The sequence below is a fragment of the Tachysurus vachellii genome, chromosome 8 (genome assembly GCF_030014155.1).
Source record: "Tachysurus vachellii isolate PV-2020 chromosome 8, HZAU_Pvac_v1, whole genome shotgun sequence".
NCBI classification, from domain to species: Eukaryota; Metazoa; Chordata; class Actinopteri; order Siluriformes; family Bagridae; genus Tachysurus; species Tachysurus vachellii.
The window spans coordinates 28092261-28116501 of NC_083467.1; the positions used below are offsets into that span (position 1 = coordinate 28092261).

Sequence of the window (24241 nt, forward strand, 5' to 3'; positions counted from 1 at the left end):
TGTATTCGTTCTGACTTGGTCACATTTTTCAACTGCGCTGTTCTTCATCAGGTTGTCATCTAAATGTTGTGAAAATACGAAGCACAAATGTGAACCACTTGTATATTGTGTCAAAATCCTATACTGTATAATCTCTAAACAAGAAAGCACTGAAGTTTTTTTTCACAACTCAATGATTCACGGTCGCTTCTGAGAAAATTTGTACCAAATTGTTGCCCCAAATCTAAAGTTCAGGTTCATGCTGCACCATCCACTTACTCAATATTTACTACTATAAAGTTTGTTTAATGTAGCTAAAACCACAGTGTGTTACACCGAACTACCTCGAGTCACGGGGAGCCTGTGCCTATCTCAGACGTCATCGGGCATCAAGGCAGGATACACCCTGGACGGAGTGCCAACCCATCGCAGGGCACACACACACACACTCTCATTCACTCACGCAATCACACACTACGGACAATTTTCCAGAGATGCCAATCAACCTACCATACCAAGTAAACTCAGCACGGAATTTGTTTTAGGTAAACAAATGCTCGTAGTGAAATATCAAGTCAGCAATACACCGTAAATAACACCGAAGGAAGAAGCGACGTGAATTAAAACGAAAAGCAGAGACCAGAGCAGCAATCAACAGCAGGGTATAAATTGCCAAACTAATTAAACACAGAACAGGTAAACACATTAGGAAAACAAACCAAACTAATGCAACCTAAAACACAAACCAAAAGCACACGACGTGAACGTAAAACGAACACGCTCCGAGAAGGCGATATTAGGTCCGACATATTTAACAGATACAAATATACAAATATATTCCTGTCTTTTATAAAAAAAAGGATCTGTTGAATATCAGGCTGCTTCGCTTAGAACATGAAATCAAAAGCTCCAAGCTGTAAATTCAAGTAAAGAGTTACTAGCTGCCCGTATGGATTTCCTAAGCAGCCAGACCTATCAGGATTTATTAGCTAATAACACTGCTATGTCTATTAAGCTTGATCAGGCTCTTCTGGAGTTAGAGTAACAACCCCATGAGCACTGTGCAGTGAGGCTAAAGAGATCGTCCTGCCAATAAATCAGCATGGTCTGGAGTCAGGTGTGAAAACATCTCAGCAGAGGTAATGACGCCTTCACAGGGAGCCTTAGCAGGGGTTAGGCTAATTAGGTTTCGGGTAGCGAGCTAGTGCGTATGGGTCTTTGAGTTCTCTGAAGCTGAATTGATTGAAACCTTCAATCCAAATAAAAACCTGCAACTAGAACTAATAAGAGTGAGAGCTCATGGCTCTGAACTAATAATGCAGCCTGACTTTTAGCAGGTAAGATTTAAAGTTTCTGGAGTTTATTTTTATATGTTTTTTTTTTTTTATCATATCGAACTGTATTAATTAATGTCTCAATTTACTTTGCAAATATCAAGAAGCAATGATCTGTAACTGTTTACTGGTTTAGCAGCATAACACAGAAGAAGTCATTCTGAAAAAAAAAGGCATTCTTTCTGGATTTATGAAGTGGTTTAAGAGAAGGTAAAGTGACGGTCATGATGACTAATGTCAGTTTTAAAAATGACCAGTGATTTTGCTAAAGTTTTAAGCCTGATGTGGTTCCCTCTAAGTCAGTGTTACTCACTGCGCGGCTCGCGAACCTCCTGCGGCTCGCCAAGCTTTAATATGCGGCTCGCATGGCAGTAAATAATACGGTGGTGATAGGATCATGTGGTTAAAATTTATTTTTCATTTAAATAACATTAAAAACAATCAGGGAAGCATAGAAAAACGAATGTGCTCTATTACAAATAATAATATATATTTATATATATTATTTGACTCGTCACTGACTCACTGCGTTCTGCACAATAGCCAGTTTTTGGCGGCCTGCCAGAAGCTAGTTTGTGTTTCATGCTAGTTAACAACTTGTGTTTACTGAACACACACGGACTAAAAAATGGATCGATTTCTTATCAAACAATCCTGCGCACAAAATGAACAGCAACAAAGCAATGTGACAGTGACAAAAGAGGTAACTGATGTGGAGCATGCGTCATCCGCAACTCGAGTAATTATTGTACTGCAATATTGTACATTGTATTTAAGCAGATAAGCGATTTAAGACTGAATAACTTGGCATACTTTGCCGTGAAAGTGGCTCTCATATTGACTTTGTCCTATCACTGTGGCTCACATGAAAAAAATAGTGAAGACCACTGCTCTAAGTGATGGGGACGTCGTGGCCTAATGGTTAGAGAGTTTGACTCCTAACCCTAAGGTTGTGGGTTCGACTGAGGTGCCCTTGAGCAAGGCACCGAACCCCCCCAACTGCTCCCCGGGCGCCGCAGCATAAATGGCTGCCCGCTGCTCCGGGTGTGTGTTCACGGTGTGTGTGTGTTCACTGCTGTGTGTGTGCACTTTGGATGGGTTAAACGCAGAGAACGAATTCTGAGTATGGGTCACCGTACTTAGCCGTATGTCACATCACTTATTGTAGGCATTTGTTATCTGAGGTATACAGACACTCAATTAGCTCTTACTGTACCTTTATTCTCATTCACAGTACATGCGCAGAAGGTCATAATGATGCAGCAGGTCACAAATACGAGACACGTGTTTGGCCTTACTTCTCAGATTAGCAGCTGATCTGCCATAGAGGAGAATTACACAGTGGATATGCATTGACTACATGTAGAGGGAATTGATTAAAAGTTTAAAGGTCCATCTGTTCAACAGAGATTCTGCACCATTCTGGGATTTTCGTATCCCAGATTCAAGATACAAGACTGAATTTGTTAAATATATTATATCATAAATTCAAAATCTCTATGATTGAATGCTAGTGTTATATTTAGGGGTCCAAGCACACAACTCAGACCTCTTGTGTTCTATTGGTGGAAAGTTCAGGAGTAATAATTGTAAATAATAGTCATGAACAAAAACCATCTGGAGGAATTTAGTTTGTGGAATTTATTTTACAGGTTAATTTTACAGTTGTCCTTGGCTGTGAAAATTTGAGAACTATTGTGATAGAGAATAATTTGTTATCAGGTGGAACTAAGAAATTGGGAGGAAAATTTTAAACAGCAAAGTAGTAATTAAATCAGTTCAGTTCACTCACTCACTCACTCTCATCTTCTACCACTTATCCGAACTACCTCGGGTCACGGGGAGCCTGTGCCTATCTCAGGCGTCATCGGGCATCAAGGCAGGATACACCCTGGACGGAGTGCCAACCCATCGCAGGGCACACACACACTCTCATTCACTCACACACACACACACTACAGACAATTTTCCAGAGATGCCAATCAACCTACCATGCATGTCTTTGGACCGGGGGAGGAAACCGGAGTACCCGGAGGAAACCCCCGAGGCACGGGGAGAACATGCAAACTCCACACACACAATGTGGAGGTGGGAATCGAACCCCCAACCCTGGAGGTGTGAGGCGAATGTGCTAACCACTAAGACACTGTGCCCCCAGTTCAGTTCAGTTCAGTTCAGTTCAGTTCAGTTCGATTCAATTTAATTCAATTCAATTCAATTCAAGTTTATTTGTATATCACGTTTCAAAATTAACATGGTCTCAAAGCCGCTTTACAGAACATAAACATAGAACAAAAGGTTATTATAAAGAATAATATAAAGATTAATATAATACAAAATGCAAGATTAATATTAGATAGATTTAAATGTGTTTGTATTTATCTCCAATGAGCAAGTTTGAGGTGACTCAGGTGACTGTGGGGAGGAAAAACTCCCTTAGATGTTAAAGGAAGGAACCTTGAGAGGAAGCAGACTCAAAGGGGAACCTCATCGTCATATGGGTGAATCAATGAACAGACTCAGTGGTCCAACTGTTGGAAGTTCTTCACCACTTTCACGTCCCAGGTTCATGGTCAACAGGGTTGTTCAAACGGTTGCCCAACACACATCTTAAATACACAGTCTACATCATTCAAAAACCGTTAGCTTTGGAAGAAGAGGCAGCACGGCAGCATGTTGTGCAACAGATAAGAATTAGCTATTAATTTGGAGTTGGCAGTGAGAATATTAGGGAAATTCTGTAAAAACATATTAGCATTAATTTATAATAATATCCTTCCTTGATTGAATTTCTGTCACATCAGACAGGATTTCTTTTTTGTAATAATTTTGCACTAATAGGATAATTCGGATGCCGGCCGAATTTTATTGAGGTAATTTTTTTAATTTAAATTGTCCTGGGGGAGCAAGTTAAAGGAAATATAAAAAGCTTTGCGAGGTTCCTTTTTTATTTAACAGCCTTTTTAGATATGAGACTCTTATTCTGTTGTTAACGTTATATCCACCTGGGAAAATGCGTTCAAATTCATCTAGAAGGCGCAAGGCTGATGTTATATATGTCGAGTGTCAGACAGAGAGACATTGTAAACCTGGTTATCTCACAGGTATCCCTTAAACAGACCTTTTTATTGTAAATGTAATTGTATTGTAGCAAGTTTTTACTGAATCATTAATAAACGTTAATGAGTGTCAACTTGGGGGCACGGTGGCTAGCACGGTTAGCACGTTCGCCTCACACCTCCAGGGATGGGGGTTCGATTCCCACCTCTGGAAAATTGTCCGTAGTGTGTGATTGCGTGAGTGAATGAGAGTGTGTGTGTGCCATGCAATGGGTTGGCACTCCGTCCAGGGTGTATCCTGCCTTGATGCCCGATGACGCCTGAGATAGGCACAGGCTCCCCTGTGACCCGAGGTAGTTCGGATAAGTGGTAGAAAATGAGCGAGCGAGTGAGTGAGTGTCAACTTACAATTGATTTTGAAACCTGAACACTGTTTGATTTCCTTGACCTTGAGGAAATGGTGACGGTCTAATTTGTATTTAGTAAATCAGGACACCAGAGAGACAGGCAGACTGAGGAAGTAAAGCCAAGCAGACCAAGTCTCCGTCCTAATGCCGTTCCCTTTCCGTGTATGTATATCGGTGTTGTGTTTTTCCTCTGGCATACATGAAAAGTTACTCCTGATTAAAGATGACGTTCCTGCAGTCCTGCACGGATAGGATTAAGATGCGGCAGGACTTGTGCTTTCTAATTGAATAATTGCCATTGGCCCAAACGGTCCCAGTGCGGAGCCTCTTCTCCACAAAAGTGTGCAATATTAACCATGACACAAGCTGAACCGGACCATAATTAATGGGACCAATCAATTACATATAATTACATACATATAAATTCAATTTGGAGAATTCCAGCGAGACAGGCTCCTCATTACGGAAATTGTGATGGAGTCCAAGTCCCTCTTGCAATGAGAATGAGAGTCCGTCACCTTCTGCAACTCGGTAACTATTTCCTCTGACTGAACTTTATTAATTTTACACTGATGCTGCAGAATATCGCAGGTCTTCTTATCCACAGACCCTGGACATGGAGGACAAATATAAATTTGTAAGAAACTTGAAACTGTAGGGAAGTGGATTATATCTGCATGCTACTAGAAATAATCTTTGTTTGATTTGTGGAATAGGTTGAAAAGTTTTGTCTGTGATTTTGAGCAGCGGTGCACTTTGACTCTGGTTCAATGATTGGATTGTCTTTTCAGTGTTGTCATGGACTCTAAAGACGAGTGTTATGAAGCTTCATGAGCTTCGTGTCAGAGTTGTGAGATAATATCTTTAAATGAAAAATCACCACATGGTTTGTACGTTCAATATTTTTTTTTTGTCTTCCACAGAATCAGTTAATAGGGGGCACGGTGTCTTAGTGGTTAGCACGTTTGCCTCACACCTCCAGGCTTGGGGGTTCGATTCCCGCCTCCGCCTTGTGTGTGTGGAGTTTGCATGTTCTCCCCGTGCCTCGGGGGTTTCCTCTGGGTACTCCGGTTTCCTCCCCGATCCAAAGACATGCATGGAAAGTTGATTGGCATCTCTGGAAAATTGTCCGTAGTGTGTGAGTGTGTGAGTGAATTAGAGTGTGTGTGTGTGCCCTGTGATGGGTTGGCACTCCGTCCAGGGTGTATCCTGCCTTGATGCCCGATGACGCCTGAGATAGGCACAGGCTCCCCGTGACCCGAGGTAGTTCGGATAAGCGGTAGAAGATGAGTGAGTGAGAGTGAGAGAGAGAATCAGTTAATGTCGGCTACAGACTACAGCCTTCCAGTGGGTGACTATGACGCTTATCAATAAAGAAACTATGTCTAGTTTTTCCTTGCTATATAAACAATGGTAGAAGAATTTTAATAGATTTAAACAGCTTGGTGTAAAAGAAACAGTGCTTTCGGTTTGCAGTTAATGATAAAGTCGCTGAGAGTTAGCTTTATATAGCTGCATCTCCTAATAATTATTATTTTTTTAATTAGCATTCATTACCATTGCTAGCTAGCACTATCTAAAGTACCACAGAAATTGTAAGTAAACACTGATTTTGGCCTCCAATGATGTCTGTAAAACTTGTCCAGCTCTTAATAGCCATCCTCCACCATAGTGAGATTGAAGATTAGCCTTTCTATCAGGTTCTTCACCTACACGAGTAAACTGTGTTTTTATTCACCTTGTTAATGCCTGCCTTGAGCAAATAAATTTTCAAGGCCTCATCCATATATTTTATTTTTCCACCTGATATTGATTGAGTGGCTGCTTCGGTTTATCCTCGGGTGTAGATAACTCTCTCTTACTCACTCACTCATCTTCTACCGCTTATCCGAACTAACTCGGGTCACAGGGAGCCTGTGCCTATCTCAGGCGTCATCGGGCATCAAGGCAGGATACACCCTGGACGGAGTGCCAACCCATCACAGGGCACACACACACTCATTCACTCACGCACTCACTCACTCAATCACACACTACGGACAATTTTCCAGAGATGCCAATCAACCTACCATGCATGTCTTTGGACCGGGGGAGGAAACCGGAGTACCCGGAGGAAACCCCCGAGGCACGGGGAGAACATGCAAACTCCACACACACAAGGTGGAGGCAGGAATCGAACCCCCAACCCTGGAGGTGTGAGGCGAACGTGCTAACCACTAAGCCAAATAAGGAATCATAACCAATAATTTAATATCCAATAATTTAACCAATAATTAAATAAATAAGGAATCATTCTGAAAGGTTGAATTAAACTCAGGTGAGTTTGTCACCAAGGCTATCGCCGGTAGTGGAGTGTAGTAGTGGAGGGTTATCATATGGTCTTAGCATGCAGATACGCATCTATCTTTATTCTCGCATACCCTGTCGGGAAACAAGTTGGCGCTCATTATGTGTATTATTATGTGGTGTTATTGTGCCTTTCAGCTCATCGTTTCTTCAATCTCTCTTGTTGTATTGGAAGAATACGCTCTTGTGCTCTAGTGTGTGTGTATCCCTCATTTATAAAATAACTCCAACGCTGGAGAAATGACACTAATGGGTTTTTTTATTACATGTAACAGTCTGCGAAATAATAAGAATATGTACAGTATGTAGTTCATCCGAAGGAAAAAAAAAAACACTGAAACTAGGTCCCGGTTCCTTGTTTAATCTTGAGTATGAGTTGCCAATCACCTCCCAAAAACATGATGTTAATTGAACTGGCTGCTTTATTTGACCCAAATATTTGTGACTGTGGTGGGCACGGTGGCTTAGTGGTTAGCGCGTTCACCTCACACCTCTAGGGTTGGGGGTTCGATTCCCACCTCCACCTTGTGTGTGTGGAGTTTGCATGTTCTCCCCGTGCCTCGGGGTTTCCTCCGGGTACTCCGGTTTCCTCCCCCGGTCCAAAGACATGCATGGTAGGTTGATTGGCATCTCTGGAAAATTGTCCGTAGTGTGTGAGTGTGTGAGTGAATGAGAGTGTGTGTGTGCCTTGTGATGGGTTGGCACTCCGTCCAGGGTGTATCCTGCCTTGATGCCCGATGACGCCTGAGATAGGCACAGGCTCCCCGTGACCCGAGGAAGTTCGGATAAGCGGTAGAAGATGAGTGAGAGTGAGTAATATCACTGTTCATCTATATCGATGCTGTTTGTTGTTATTTCCATTGTATCTGTAGTCCAGACGCCCACGATGTCGCAATTATTAGGTACAAACCTACAGCAAGAACCTAATACAAGCATGACAGCTGGCTATATGCTGGTTTTATGATGTGGATCCATTGCAGCAGAAAGCAAATAAAAATCTTCAAGTAGAAGAAGTATGAGTATGAATCAGGCGAGTATGTAAACTACACTTACATACAGCTCAACACACACAGAGAGAACACATAAGTTGCTTGTTGGTTGAAACTCACATGTCCTTTCTCCATTACTTGTGCCTCAGCAATGCTGAGATGGATTGGTTCGTGGCGTAGAGGAGCAGATGTTGAATATGGAGGGCTCCATTAACACAGATAGAGTCATGTGGGGAAATTGGGAAATGAGTATGTGACAATAGTACAGGAAAAAAAAAAACATGTGTGATTGAGAGGAGATAAAATAGGATATAGGTGAGAGAGGGTTGACAGAAAAAGGTATGGCTATTGTTCTTAATCGCTGTTGTGCTGAATCGATAGGCACTCATGCATGCTTCATTATCTGTGATGTGACTGAAAGGGCCACAATTAGCTTAGCAGGGTGGTGAAGTGTGTGTGTGTGCGTGTGTGTGTTGTGTGTGTGTATTTGTGTTTTGTGTGTGTTTCTGTTGAGTGTGTGCGTGTGTGTGTTGTGTGTGTGTGTGTGTTTGGGTTGTGTGTGTGTGTGTGTGTTTGTGTTGTGTGTGTGCGTGTGTGTGTTTGTGTTGTGTTTGTGCGTGTGCGCGCGCGTGTGTGTGTTTCTGTTGAGTGTGCGTGTGTGTGTGCTGTGTGTGTGTGTTTGGGTTGTGTGCGTGTGTGTTTCTGTTGAGTGTGTGCGTGTGTGTGTTGTGTGTGTGTGTTTGTGTTATGTGTGTGTGTGTGTGCATTTGGGTTGTGTGTTTGTGCGTGTGCGCGCACGCGTGTGTGTGTGTATATGTGTGTGCGTTTGTGTGTGTGTGCATTTGTGTGTGTGTGTGTGTGTGTGTGTGTGCGTTTTTTTGTGTGTGTGTGTTAAAGATCATATAGTAGAGGACAATGTTACTTTGATGTGATCTTTTGTTTGTAAGGAAGCTTTATTTTGTCCACACGTGATGCACACACACACACACACACACACACACACACAAAATGTTATACACCACATGCTGTTTCTACAATTATTCTCCATCATCCTGAGTGTTTGGACCCTAAATGTATTTTCAAACAACAAGTCGTTAAGTAGAAATAATTAGATATTAAGTCATAATAATTGCTTAGCAAGAGCTTCCATATCGAACGAGTTTGTCATCTGCTACTACAGAAGGTTTTCAGTGTATTCTTTTATACAGAGGAATATAATGTAGGGTTGTAACGTTTTTTTTTTCCGGAGGGACGAACACTTTCAGGCAGAGGATCTCTGTGGATGGTTTGTACCTTTACTGTACATATCTATTCAGAGTACTGAACCTATTCAGTGAATTGAACCAATTGAACCGATTCATCAGTATTTTTTACATGGTTGGTATTTTTTTTCTTTTCCAAAAGTCCAGTCAGTGTATCGGTGTACCGATTTACTTCAGAATTAGATAGAAGCCTCACAAAAACCAGAAGAGAGAACGGTGATATTAATCTCTGAGACGGTGTGAGCAGTTGGTGATACGAGTAGCTGTGTGAGGAAATGAAATGAATCTCATAGGAAGCCCACGGACGCTAGTGTCAGCTCTGAGACGCAGATACTACCTTCTCAAGCGGCCTTCTTTCTTTCATCTAAAGATCCACGCCTTTTTCTACAGGAGATTCGTATCTATTCATTAGCACTTTGTTCTGTACTGATACTGATACATCCTCACGCTCTAATACAGATATTTATCAGCCTTTCTACCAATTACACTTCCACCAAGGTTGGACAAAGTAATTACTCTGTCACATTTCAGCCAAATGTATATAAGCAGGTTTATCGTAGCTTGTGTAGGATTTAGGGCTCGAATCAAAGTTCATAGCATTAAACTAAACTAGGATATTCAGAAATCAGCAAACATAAAGCACAAAACTAGGAAGTACAACAAGGAACAACAAACATTGAACATGGGAAACTAAGACGTGGAAATGCAGGAGACATACTGTATAGAACATCTGAACACATTAGGGAATAAACCAACGATCAGACAGAAGCAGAGATGGGAATGAACCAAAACAAATGCAGGTAGCAAAATAAACTAAATCACACATTATTAACTCCAAACCAAACAAATAACAGCAGCAGTCTTTATGCTGGGAAACTTGGAAAGGGGGATTTAGGATAATAAGCTTTAGATAAAACCTGAGATTCAGCTGCATATATTTCTTCTCATTATGAAGATGTTGCAAGTGAAGCAGGCATTCAACAGTTTAGGGATTCATTCATTCATTCATTCATCTTCTACCGCTTATCCGAACTACCTCGGGTCACGGGGGAGCCTGTGCCTATCTCAGGCGTCATCGGGCATCAAGGCAGGATGCATCCTGGACGGAGTGCCAACCCATTGCATGGCACACACACACACACTCTCATTCACTCACGCAATCACACACTATGGACAATTTTCCAGAGATGCCAATCAACCTACCATGCATGTCTTTGGACCGGGGGAGGAAACCGGAGTACCCGGAGGAAACTCCCGAGGGACGGGGAGAACATGCAAACTCCACACACACAAGGTGGAGGTGGGAATCGAACCCCGACCATGGAGGTGTGAGGCGAAAGTGCTAACCACTAAGCCACCGTGCCCCCAGTTTAGGGATTGGATTCGATTAAATTCAATTTAATTCAAGTTTATTTGTATAGCGCTTTTTACAATGGACATTGTCTCAAAGCAGCTTTACAGAACATAAACATAGAACAGTAGGTAAACATAAGGAGAAGTATAAAGAATTAATATAATAAAAATTCAAAATATATATAGTTCACAGTATGTATGTATGTATGTATGTACTGTATGTATGTATGTATGTATGTATATGTATTTATCCCCAATGAGCAAGTCTGAGGTGACTCAGGCAGCAGTGTTAAGGAAAAACTCCCTTAAATTGGTAAAGGAAGAAACCTTGAGAGTAACCAGACTCAAAGGGGAACCCATCCTCATATGGGTGACACTAGAGGGTGTGATTACAAATATACAGTCAAACAAATCCTGTATTGGTGTAAGGATCACATGGAGTTCAGATCTCCTCTTAGTATCACAGAGTCCAACTGGAGCTGGTAGATCTGTAGATGTCTCAGGATTCTCACAGAGTCGGCCTCATCTCAGTGGAGGTCCGAGATTTGATCTCATAGCTTTCCTGTACAGAAACTGCTTCACAGTTTCCTCCATATTCATGTTGTCTTCTTCAAATGGACCTTTTTTTTTTGGCTGGCTAATGAGACACCAGAGATGACCTGCAGAAGATGGTGCTACTAGTCTGGGATTTTGCTCAGTCACAAAGACAGGAAAAACCCAGTTCTACCTTAAGGGAAGCCCCAGGGCAGCTTCCAGTGGCTCCCTGTTGCAGAAGATTTAAAGCACTGATGCTTGATTAGAAAGACAAAATGGACCTGAGGACATTTATTAAGCTCTGCTCTGCACCCCACTCCTATTGACACCAAGCAAGTCTCAATTCGACCGATCATCCCTCAGCCCTTAAGGTAGGAATGGCTTTTCTCAATTCTGGTACCCAGGTGGTGGTATGAAATTCCCCCGGCTATATGAACAGCTGAGTCACTGGCTCTCTTCAAACAATGACTGAAGACTAGATTGCTAGCGGGCACTGTTCATCAGCAGGCCTTACAAGCATCTGTCACACTGTCAAGTCTGCTTGCTGAACTGGCCATGCATTCCGAAGCACCAAAGATTTACTGGATTCAGTATTTAACAAAGATTAATGACTACCAGACTCACTGTGGCGTTAGATGAATCCTGATTATCTCCAATTCCTTTTTATGCCCATCTTCAAATCACGTCCTTTATCAGGCGAAAAACTCATGGGAAAGCGCTTTGGCAGGGACACAAAGTGAATAGCTTAAGTACGCTTTGAGGGTGTCCTATATTTTTTTTTTGTCTTTTACATGCTAGTTGACCCAACTTCTTCAGAGTGTTGCCCTTTAAAAGCAAAATTGCATGCAGTCTCTAAAACATCGTTGGAAGGAGAAAAATACGAAATGAAAAGAACAAAACGACATGCATGGTAGGTTGATTGGCATCTCTGGAAAATTGTTCGTAGTGGGTGAGTGAATGAGAGTGTGTGTGTGCCCTGCGATGGGTTGGCACTCCGTCCAAGGTGTATCCTGCCTTGATGCCCGATGATGCCTGAGATAGGCACAGGCTCCCCGTGACCCGAGGTAGTTCGGATAAGCGGTAGAAAATGAATGAATGAATGAATGAATGTTCTCCTCAGGAAATCAAGGCAAGCGAGTCATTTTGATCGTTCCCTTTACTTAATCTCATTTTGGCTCAAGCGAATAGTTGAGACAAGACAAAACAAAGCGGTTGCCACAGTGCCAGCTTGGGTTTTGAACTTGTGACCTTCCCATCAGGACCATTGGTAGTCCTTCTATTGCTTCTCTATGCCATTGTATCTTCCAGCTTTTGGTACCATTTATTTGACAACTCTTATGCTGCTGTGCCTCATCTATCCTAACAGACTTACTTCATTCTGATGCTCTAATTCTGCTTGATGCTTCTGCACTGCCCCACAGTCCCACATTAATATATACCAAAGATATTCACTTCCCAAAACCAGTTCATCCCCAAGTCTTCCCCTTGCTTCAATGGACGATCTCACCTGGGTATTGTAGGTTTGTACTTAGGACTGTCTTGTGTTCAGCTCATATGTGTGTCTTTGCTCTTCTGCACCTGAATACTGTACTGATTTATAATCCATCAGCCAGAACAAGATTGGTTCTTTTTGTAGACTGGTTCCTCTCCAGGGTTCTTTAACTTGTCTTAGGGTTCTTCCCTTAAATCTATGTAATGATGCTTTGCTTTAACTGAGGTAAGGAAGACGAAGTTAAACAAATCCCAGATGCACTTGCCAAACCCCTCCGGCTCAAGCAACAAGTTCAATATGTATGTAAATGAGAGGTAATCAGTGTAACATGTGTTGAGCCTCTCAAATGTGTTAATAGTGTCATTACACTCTTACCTCCTCCCTTTAATTGGTCTCAGTCTCTCTCTCTCTCTCTCTCTCTCTCTCTCTCTCTCTCTCTCTCTCTCTCTCTCTGTACTCCTATCTCTATCTATTTCCTATGTGAGATAGTAATTTATCTCCTCTCTCATGCTTGTACGCTTAAGCTTTCTTCCTCTTTCTCTCTCTCTCTGTTTTTCTCTCTGAACTGGAACAGGTGGAGTATTAATTATGTATTAAAATATACAGGAGCCCAGCCACGATCCGCTTCACAGCACACCTTCTCATGCTATGGACTCCGGCGCTGCTTCTCTAGCCCACCCTCTTTCTCTCTCTCTCTCTCTCTCTCTCTCTTAAACCCTGCTCCCGTTTTCCATCCTTACTCTATCTCTCTTCAGCCCTTATTCTCTGCCCAAGCATGGCTCTCAGAAGTTCAGGGCTGAAGGACTCTATTTCCATACTGGGCACGTCTCCCGGAGTGAAAGGAGCTTTTGTTTCTCGTGCACACTTCCTCCAACAAAACCCAGCCACAGGAAAGAGAAACACTCAAGTAAATGTCCCCAGGTCTTTCATATATGAGCAAAAGCTTCCATTTGGCCACTTTGTTGTATATATATATATATATATATATATATATATATATATATATATATATATATATATATATATATATATATATATATATGCTGTGCACTGTTACGAAAGATTTATAAAAGTGTGTCTGAATATATAGGAAGAGAGAGAATATATACAGACTATATAAACAAACTATATGTTTGTTCATGCTTTATTCTGCTCATGGAGTTTTTGGCTTGTTCCTTTGGTTTTGTCCTGGACTCTTGTCAGGATTGCAATATATGTTTGTCTTTCATTTGATAAATCTGGCTCTTGACTATATATTTGTTTTGTTTTCATTATAAATACACCATGGATGTGATTTTATACTATTTTACAGTGGTATGTCATTAATTAATTAATTAATTAATTACCGCTTATCCGAACTATCTCGGGTCACGGGGAGCCTGTGCCTATCTGTGGCGTCATCGGGCATCGAGGCAGGATACACCCTGGACGGAGTGCCAACCCATCACAGGGCACACACACACTCTCATTCACTCACACAATCACACACTACGGACAATTTTCCAGAGATGCCAATCAACCTACCATGCATGTCTTTGGACCGGGGGAGGAAACCGGAGTACCCGGAGGAAACCCCCGAGGCACGGGGAGAACATGCAAACTCCACACACACAAGGTGGAGGCGGGAATCGAACCCCCAACCCTGGAGGTGTGAGGCGAACGTGCTAACCACTAAGACACCGTGCCCCCTAATTAATTAATTAATTCATTAATTCATTCATTCATTCATTCATTCGTTTATTATCTTCTGTCTTTTCTGGTAAGGTTTGCAGTGAGTATATTTTTTTGTATACTGCTGAGAACTGTGTATTTGGTATTTGACCATGACAAGAATCTGAAGAATAAAAGTTTTTTACCTTAAAAAAAAAAAAATAATATCATGAACCCACTTCTGATGTTTGGATGAAGCAGGGTATGCTTACATGACAGTTAATTTTATCAAAACTACTTACAATTGAGCAGATGATGTGGTTTAATGATGTCATACTCTAAAGGTCAAGGGCACAACAGTGGTGGTGCCAAAATACGAACTCGGATACTTCTGATTCGTGGCCCAAAGCTTTTCCCAGATGCCCGTTGCTCTCTGCTTGTCGAGCTCACAATTTAGCACACATTGCATCTACAGAATGCTTTTATCAGGACCTGCACTTGTCTACCCCCAAGTGTCTCCTGAAGAGCATGGTGCACTCTTGGCTTTATCCTCCGAGCGTCCCACTCAGCTCACTGGAAGTGGCTTTCAAGGAAGGGGGTTTGAAAAGATCCAGACCTTCTCCAATCACTCCCATGGTGTATAAAAACAGCAGGCACGTTAACCTTCAAGTTACCTCTGCTGATGATTAGGAGTAAGATGGTGTTCTCCACATAGCCTGTCGTTATTTTATTTTGTTTTATTTATTTTTTTATCAGTGCTGTTATCTGTAAACCATGCTCATAATCACAGCAAGGTGTTTTCCCTTCCTTAAGCACCTCTTTACTGAGTAAACAGAACGAGAAATGAGGCCTTTCTCTAACTTGCTGGAAATCATTGATGCACGAACAATAAAATGAACAAGAAAAGGAAAGAGTGAGAAAATGAAATGGTGGAATGTGAAAAAAGACAATAAATAGGACTCCTTAACAAAGTAATGCTTGAATTAAATTAGCCAAGAACAACAACGATGCCTTTGTTTGTTGTTGGTTTTCACCCCGTTGCTTTCTGAGGCCTTATTTTGTTCCGGTCTTTTGAGTACTAGCAGATTTTTGAGGTTGCTAGGTAACTAAGATGGGTTTATTTGCAAGTGCCAGGGGTTCTGGGGTAGTTGGCAGGATGGGGTAGATGTGGGGGTATTTGGCAAGAATTTATAAATATGTGATGCATTTGTTAAGCACTGGTCATAGGGTTATGTCATAATCCTGTGCTTGGGGCAGTATTTGGTGGCTCTCGAATACTTCTCAGATTCTGTTAACTCTAACAAGAGAATCTAAATCTAAAACCTATAAACCCATTAATTCAGCATTAGACACAAACATTCACCATTTGAAAGACCATTTTCCATCAAATACCAAGATTCTCCATCTGAACTAACATTTGGTTCATGTCTGTTACCAACATTTATCAGCTAGCATTCTCCATCTAGCAACAATTCTTTGTCAAAAACAGTACTGTTCTTCATCAAACACAAATAGTGCCAATCAGAAGCATTACAATGATCCATTTAACCCTTGTATGATGTTCGTATGTTTGTTACTCAGCCGGTGTTCGTGGGTCTGTTTGACCCACTGCATTTTTGGGTTTTTAATTCAACACAATCAAAAATTGTGATGTTAAAATACTCTACAGATGTTTACTTCATCCCAATTACAAGCAATATAAACAGCATATCGTCGCTGTCGGGCGGAATCCTCGTATCTCCAAAACCGTTATTTTTCAGGAAATTAAAAAAACGCCGTACCTTATCTGCAGTGCACAGGGTTTAGTCCGCGTTGCAGTGGATTGTCTTGCGCTAAATTCCTGTCCTCAGACGAGCACCAGAACTAGCGGGGGTCAAGATTATTTTTTTTGAGCCCAGTGTTTTGAAGACATTTACCTCAGAAGACGTGTTGATTCGTTGCGACTCTTCTTGAGGAGAAATATGCCGTGAAGCTCTCCCGCGGAGTGAGGAAGAGGTGGACAGTTGAAGTGTCCAATGGAGTTATGAGATTTGCGCTCAAGCTATTTTCAAGACTTTAGATTGGTTAATAACTTGTAAAAATAACAGACCCACGTGGGGACTGACCAATAGCATCGATATGTGAAAAAATATGAAATTGACCATATTTGGACATACGAGGTTTCCGCCCGACAGCGACGATATATGGTTAATATTTGCCCTTTACCTTTATTACATCACATTTTTTAATTAAAGTGCTAATCGTTTTTTGTTTGTTTTTTAATAAAATGTAATAAAAAAAGAAAATCAAATTTAATCAAGATATGAGTGGGAAAAAAATCAGCAAATTTACAAGGAAGCAAAGATTTTCAAAATTACTGATGTTTATGAATATGGGTCCTACAGACCCGAACAACATACAAGGGTTAATACCAAGTTTCTCCATTAGAAATATTCCCATTCTTTGTCAAACACCAACATTCCCCATTAACAATGGTAGCTTTATACATCAAACACCAAGATTCTCCAATAGAAAACTTCTATTTTTCATTAAAAACCAACATCAGAAACGATAGCATTGTTTATCAAACACAAGCATTCTCTATCATCTAGTGTTCTTCATCTGCTGCAAAGCGCTAGCTTTCTCCATCAAACACTTATACTGCCCAGCAGAAATACTACCATTATCTATCCGCCACCGTGTTTCTCTATTAGAATGACTACAATTCTCCATCAAACAACATTCTCCATCATCTAGCATTCTCCATCCAGCACAAAACAATATTGTTCTTGATCGGAAGAAAAACATGTTTGTTTGGTGTTTTTTGCGTTTGCCTGTTTTGGTCCCTATCTGGATATAAACACTGTGAAGTGTCATTAAGTGTGGTAGATAAAAGCATAACTGTTAAAGAAATGTAAGAGTGTGTGTGTGTGTGTGTGGGTGTGTGTGTGTGTGTGTGTGTGTGTGTGTGTGTGTGTGTCCATGTCTTTGGGCGAGAGTGGTGGAGGTTGACGGCTCCATGAAGGGCTGTGACATTCTACACAATACACAGAGCTGATACACACTCTTACTGACAGCTGTCTCTCTCTCCTTCTCTCTCTCTCTCTCTCTCTCTCTCTCACACACACACACACACACACACACATTCAGCTTCCTCTCTAGTATTCATCAATCCTGTGTTCTTCTGCAGGCCTGCTCTAAATTCATTCCTCTGTGCTCACACACCCAAAAGACAGCTTTCCCGTCAAACTCATGAAGAAATAAAGCTATTGTTACTCTACACACTTCTCTCTACACGACACATAAAAATGAAATACCACAATCAAATATGTATCTGGAAGTCTGGAGTATTGCTTTCTCTGAAAAGTTTCCCATCGCAAAAATCCCAAGAGTTTTTATATCAGAACCATCTCTGTGACCATTGTTTCAAATAAAAATACAGATTTTCTCTCCAGACTTCGAACGAGCGAACGAGTGAAAGTAAATACACAAAAAAAAACCTCCTACGTTGGTACATTATACTGTATAGTGTTTTGCATAAATATTGACCCCCTTGAACTTACAATCCAAAATGAGAATAATTGCCAGTAAATGAATGAGTCAACACACAATAGGCCATAATATCAAACCAGAAATCAAGCTGGTTAAAAATAAATAAATAAATAAATAAATAAAATAGGTCATTAATCATAGAAGGGAACAAGGGTAAAGCTCAGCATGATGCTACCACCACCATGATTCACTGTGGAGTTGGTGAGAAATGCTGGCCTTCTGCCAAATATAGAGTCCCAAAAAAATAAATAAATAAATAAAAACCTCTAATCAGCCTCATCAGATCAGAGAACTTTTGACATGTTTGTCGAGTCTCCAACATGCCTTTTGGCAAACTGCAAACGGAATTTCATACGGCTCGCCATTCATTCACAGATTTGTGTAAAGCCCAGGCTAGAGTTGCCTTGTGAACAACTTTTCTGTTTATTTAATCTATCCGGTCAGTGACGGACAGCCTCCTCTAGGCAGAGTTGCAGCTCTGCCATATTATTTACAATCTTCAACAATGGATTTAATGGTGCTCCACAGGATATTTGGCTTTTTTTTTTCCAAATCAAACCCTGAATAATAAGTTTCCAGAACTTTGTCCTGGACGTTTTAGTTTTTTATTTATGTTTTCTAACCGTATCTAGCAGGTGTATGGAAATCTCATGACACGTTAATTACACACAGACGGACTCCGTTCGTATAACGACATGAATTTTGATGAACATTTGATAATGAATTTATGGATTTATGTAAAGATGCAGGAGGCACGGTGGCTTAGTGGTTAGCACGTTCGCCTCACACCTCCAGGGTTGGGGGTTCGATTCCCGCCTCCGACTTGTGTGTGTTCACCCTGTGCCTCGGGGGTTTCCTCCGGGTACTCCGGTTTCCTCCCCCGGTCCAAAGACATGCATGGTAGGTTGATTGGCATCTCTGGAAAATTGTCCGTAGTGTGTGATTGTGTGAGTGAATGAGTGTGTGTGTGTGTGCCCTGTGATGGGTTGGCACTCCGTCCAGGGTGTATCCTGCCTTGATGCCCGATGACGCCTGAGATAGGCACAGGCTCCCCGTGACCCGAGGTAGTTCGGATAAGCGGTAGAAGATGAGTGAATGTAAAGATGCTTTGCAAAAATGTCTGTTGTTAAGAGCACCATTTTCGGTTTACAGTGTTTGGTAGATGCCCTTATCCAAAGGGACTTATATTTTCTCACTTTATACAACTGAGCAGTTGAGGGTTATGGGCCTTGCTCCAGCGGTGGCAACTTGATGGACCTTTCAACCTTCTGATCTACAGTCCAACACCTTAACCACTAGGCTACCTCAATTTGAATTGAAATGAATATTACTGATAGTCATTAGCAAAATAATAAATATTTGTGGAAATATGAATAGAATTGTTTCCTAATTCTGCCGACGTCACATACTATACGCGTGTGGGATTGTACCGTAGGTTATAGATTTAGGGGATTAAATCTAAAGTTTGTACGAAAATCTCAATAATAAAATTTTGACCAAATGCAGTAATAAGTAAATGTATTTAAATCCGTTTTTCTTTTTTTTTCTCCAGTCCATCCGGGAGGTAACCGGATACGTGCTGGTGGCTCTGAATCAGTTCGACTATCTCCCTCTTGAAAACCTGCGCATCATCCGTGGTACTCGGCTTTACGAAGACCGATACGCCCTTGCCGTCTTCCTCAACTACCGCAGAGACGGGCATTTTGGACTGCGCCAGCTCGGCCTCAAGAACCTCACAGGTATTTGCCTTAGGAATACATTTTAAAGTGTGCATTCTGGATTGTGAACCTTAAAATATTAAAGAGAGGAAATTAAATCACGGTTCCTTAAAGAAAAGTTGGCATTTCGGATGCGAGGCTTTTTCGTCTGTTTGCAGGACGCTTTCGGACTTTTGGATTGCTTTTGGAGCAAAAACGTCTTTCAGTGAGGTGAAGGCGCATGAATATGTATTTGATATGTGATTGATTTGTTTTCTCATTCTCGTCCGGGAGTTGCAGGGGGGGAGGACGATAGACAGCCCGCTGAGCTCAGCTGAATAATTGCGTTCAGAATTAGAGCCGTAAAAATTCGGTTCTTATTTTGAGGGAAAATGGCAGGAGCTTGTTTAGAGCGAGCAGTCAAGGTCAAACCTGGCAGTATGGCTGACATTGCCTTCAAATGAAAGCAAACGTTTCTGGGTTACGCTGTTAGCCAGAGGTATTAAAACAGGTTTAATTAGGTCCCGCCTTTCACTTCCAGTTTATCTGGAATTTGGCCTGTGGCTTACGCTCGGTCGTCGTTTTCTCCGACAAATCACATAATTGTGTGGACATGATCCGCCGTCAATAGGTTCAGGCTCGGGTGTGCTATTAAAATGTCTCTTTGTGCCACAGGGCATCCAGCAACCAAAACGCACTAGAATTTGATGGATTCTGAAATGAAATTTTATGTTTCGAGGCAGTTTTGTGAAACGGAGGCTTTTTTTTTAGTGATATTATTGTGCTGAAAATATCCGTCACCAAACGTACTTCAGAAAATAAGAAGGAAATATAAGGACAATCACGCTTGGCTGTGCATGTGTGTGTTGTGTGTATGTGTGTGTGTGTGTGTAGCCAGAAAGACAAAGGACATGTGGTAATAAAAGGCATGCAACCTCACAGTGTGTAAATATCCCTGAACTTGCTACAGGCTAGTCCACAATAAAGCGTGTGTTTGTGGTGTGTGTGTGTGTGTGTTTGTGGTGTGTTTGTGTGTGTGTGTGTGTGTGTGTGTGTGTGTGTGTGTGTGTGTGTGGATTCTATCTTCAAATATAAAATATATTTTTGATTTTAAGATAAAAACACTTTTCATTTGAGGCTCATATTAACACCACTGTGGAGTGAGACATGACAGACATTTAATGATCAACATGGACACAACCGTAAGACACAAGTGTCCATCCATCCAAATTCCAAATTCATAAGAAAAAAGCTAAAAAGACTTATAACATTTCCGAAGGCTGCTTTGTAATGTAACCTCGTGAAAGTTCTGAAGTCTTCAGGACTGACGAGTTTACTGTACGCTTTGCTGTTCCTTTTGCTAGTGAGGGAATGACAGCTTATAGCTGCTATAATGTATGTAATAACAGTAAATAACTGAGTCACTGAAGTCTCTTTATCATGATAGGACAGAATGATCATAACATGTTATTATGTTAGACATAAACACAACATCGGGCTGTCTCTTCTTTTTTCTGCACATGTTTGTGTCCATCCCTGATTCTTCATGACTCATAAATCTATCTAGAAATCATGACAAGTTTAAAATGCAAAGCTTTACACCAGCCGAAGCCATCGTGATAGAGGCCGGTTTAATCGTCCTGCAGGATCGGGCTCGAAACTTTCCTTTCCTTGTCCATTTAATGAGCTGGCAGTGGAAACAGAGACCGGAAAGACTGAAGTCTCTCAAATTTTATGGAAGTGTTTATTAGTGTGTGGAATCAAACAAACAAAAATCTGATCTGTTCTGATGAGAAAAACAGCAAAACTTGGCAACTTTTATATATTTATTATAGTCTTTAGTGTTGTTATATACTGTACACTCACCGGCCACTTTATTAGGTACACCTTACTAGTACCGGTGTGGTCTTCTGCTGCTGTAGCCCATCCGCCTCAAGGTTCGACGTGTCGTGTGTTCAGAGATGCTCTTCTACATACCTCGGTTGTAACGAGTGTTTATTTGAGTTACTGTTGCCTTTCTATCAGCTCGAACCAGTCTGGCCATTCTCCTCTGACCTCTGGCATCAACATGGCATTTGTGCCCACAGAACTGCCCTCACTGGATATTTTCTCTTTTTCGGACCATTCTCTGTAAACCCTAGAGATGGTTGTGCGTGAAAATCCCAGTAGATCAGCAGTTTCTGAAATACTCAGACCAGCCCGTCTGGCACCAACAACCATGCCACGTTCAGAGTCAGTTAAATCACCTTTCTTCCCCATTCTGACGCTCGGTTTGAACTGCAGCAGATCGTCTTGACCATGTCTACATGCCTAAATGCATTGAGTTGCTGCCATGTGATTGGCTGATCAGAAATTTGCGTTAACGAGCAGTTGGACAGGTGTACCTAATAAAGTGGCCGGTGAGTGTATAGTGAAATACAATGGATACACAACGTCTACCCACCCCTGTTAGAACCCAGTTTTTTATGTTAATAAAAAAAAAATCAAAATCAAAAAAATAAAATAAAATAAAATGTTAAATAAATATCATTATTAATATATGACAATAATATAATTATTACTATCTTATTTTTTAACCTTCAGGTTGAAGGCACAATGTATTAAAATTAAATAAAATTGTTGTTGTTGTTGCTACTGCACACGTTGATATAAACGATTATTATTATTATTTAATTATTTTTTTAATGAAACACGTTTTTCTTCTGGTAACACTAGTATTATATTGTACTTCTATCATTAAGGTTATGCCGATAGCTAGCATGCTAACTGCCTGAAGTGAAAGTTACCTAGCTAGCTCTTAGCTCTCTTGGTCGTAGCTTCTCTTGATTAACTACACAAACAATACAGCAATGATTTAAGCTTTAAGAAGATAAAGAATAGAGAATGAATCAGGTTTGTTTTGCTGTAAACTTTATCGTTACATACTGTATTATGTCGTAGTCGTATAAAACTGTTGTTTACTGTATCGTGCAGGCATTTCAGTTGTTTTGTTGTAAATAATAAAGCCTGGAATCAGATTCTGAGGTGAAAAAACATTCCATTTTATCCACTTTCCCTTCAGCTACTGAAGGTTTATCCACAGATTTCGGCTAGTAAGTCCGATCTTTTTATCATGACCTGAACACACAATAAATTAACACCCAATCCGTCTGATTAAAGTTTCTCACACCAGTAAAGGGAAATGAAATGAAATGTCAAGCTCCTGAAGTCTACAGCTATGGTGACTCGGTCCCTCAGGGCCCCAAGGGTTCAGCGAGTAAACTTGACTTTAGATAATAGTGTATTGAAATAGATCTTAAGACAACAATTGGGAATTTAGCTAAAAGGTACAGTGGTGACGAGAAGTGAATTTGTTTCCTCTTAGCATTTTTTTTCAACTTATTTACATCTCCTTGATTTACATCGAACTCATTTGGCTGGTGCTTTTTATTCAAATCCGTGTACAGTTTTGTTTTAAGTGCTTTGCTCAAGGACACAACAGCGGTAGCTTGGCAGTGCTGGGATTTAAAGTCGAAGTCTTGACCACTTAGACGCCATTTTATACTTTTATTACGAAAAGAAACATTTCGTGTTCAGATCAAACGAGTCTAGACTGGGGGGGGTGACATAGCAGCATGCAACTTCAGGATCATGTAGCATGCATTAAGACTGGATCTCCACACATTTCTGATTGACAGGAAAAGTGAACAAACAGCATGACGAAATGAGCTTTCTGGCTCGAAACCTAGTCATTCATACTTTAAATAATTTGAAAGCATTAGCGGTAAGTAGACGAGACGATCTTGAATCTTTGCCAGCAGACTGTTGGAAAAGGTTTATTTTTCTGGTTGTCAGTCAAATGGACTCTTCTTGGCTACGTAACAAACCCTCGAGTGAAATCTAGACGTTTAGAATAAGAATAAATATGACAGTTGGAAAGCAAGAGCAAAAAAAGTGTTCGAAGTAAACATTGAGGAGAGAAGGAAAGAGTGCAGCGAGCGATTTTTTACCTGGAGCTCTGTCATCCCGTTAAACTGCTGATTTTGAAGTCCGCACGGTCCACGGACACACTAGCCACTGTTTGTGCTGCTAATTTCTCAACGCCTGGTCAGGGGGACGCACTAAAATGTCGAGTCAGGTCTTAGTTTGTTGCACTTCTAACATAAAACGCAAGCCGGGAATTATATAAAGGTCTGTGTGGGAAAAGGGACTTCGAGCTTTGACTAAAGATCAAATTGACCTGTAAAGAAAGAGCGCTGAGCTGCTGAGCTCTGTTTGTTGGCTTGCTTGCTTTTTAAAGTAATGTTCAGCTATTCTGTCCGTTTAAAAGCTCCTGACTGCGGTTATATGTATATATATATATACATTGTATATACACTCACCGGCTACTTTATTAGGTACACCTGTCCAACTGCTCGTTAACGCAAATCTCTAATCAGCCAATCACATGGCAGCAACTCAATGCATTTAGGCATGTAGACATGGTCAAGACGATCTGCTGCAGTTCAAACCGAGCGTCAGAATGGGGAAGAAAGGTGATTTAAGTGACTTTGAACGTGGCATGGTTGTTGGTGCCAGACGGGCTGGTCTGAGTATTTCAGAAACTGCTGATCTACTGGGATTTTCACG

General features: G+C 41.1%; 1 protein-coding gene across 2 annotated transcripts in view; it reads left to right on the forward strand.

Annotated features, from left to right (window-relative positions):
• LOC132850488 (receptor tyrosine-protein kinase erbB-4-like) overlaps positions 1-24241 on the forward strand; it is a 396243-nt gene that overhangs the window by 212795 nt on the left and 159207 nt on the right. For both annotated transcript variants that reach the window (XM_060877116.1, XM_060877115.1), the window contains exon 3: positions 19489-19675. In XM_060877116.1, the coding sequence (XP_060733099.1) occupies positions 19489-19675 (187 nt within the window). The remainder of the gene's footprint in view (positions 1-19488; positions 19676-24241) is intronic.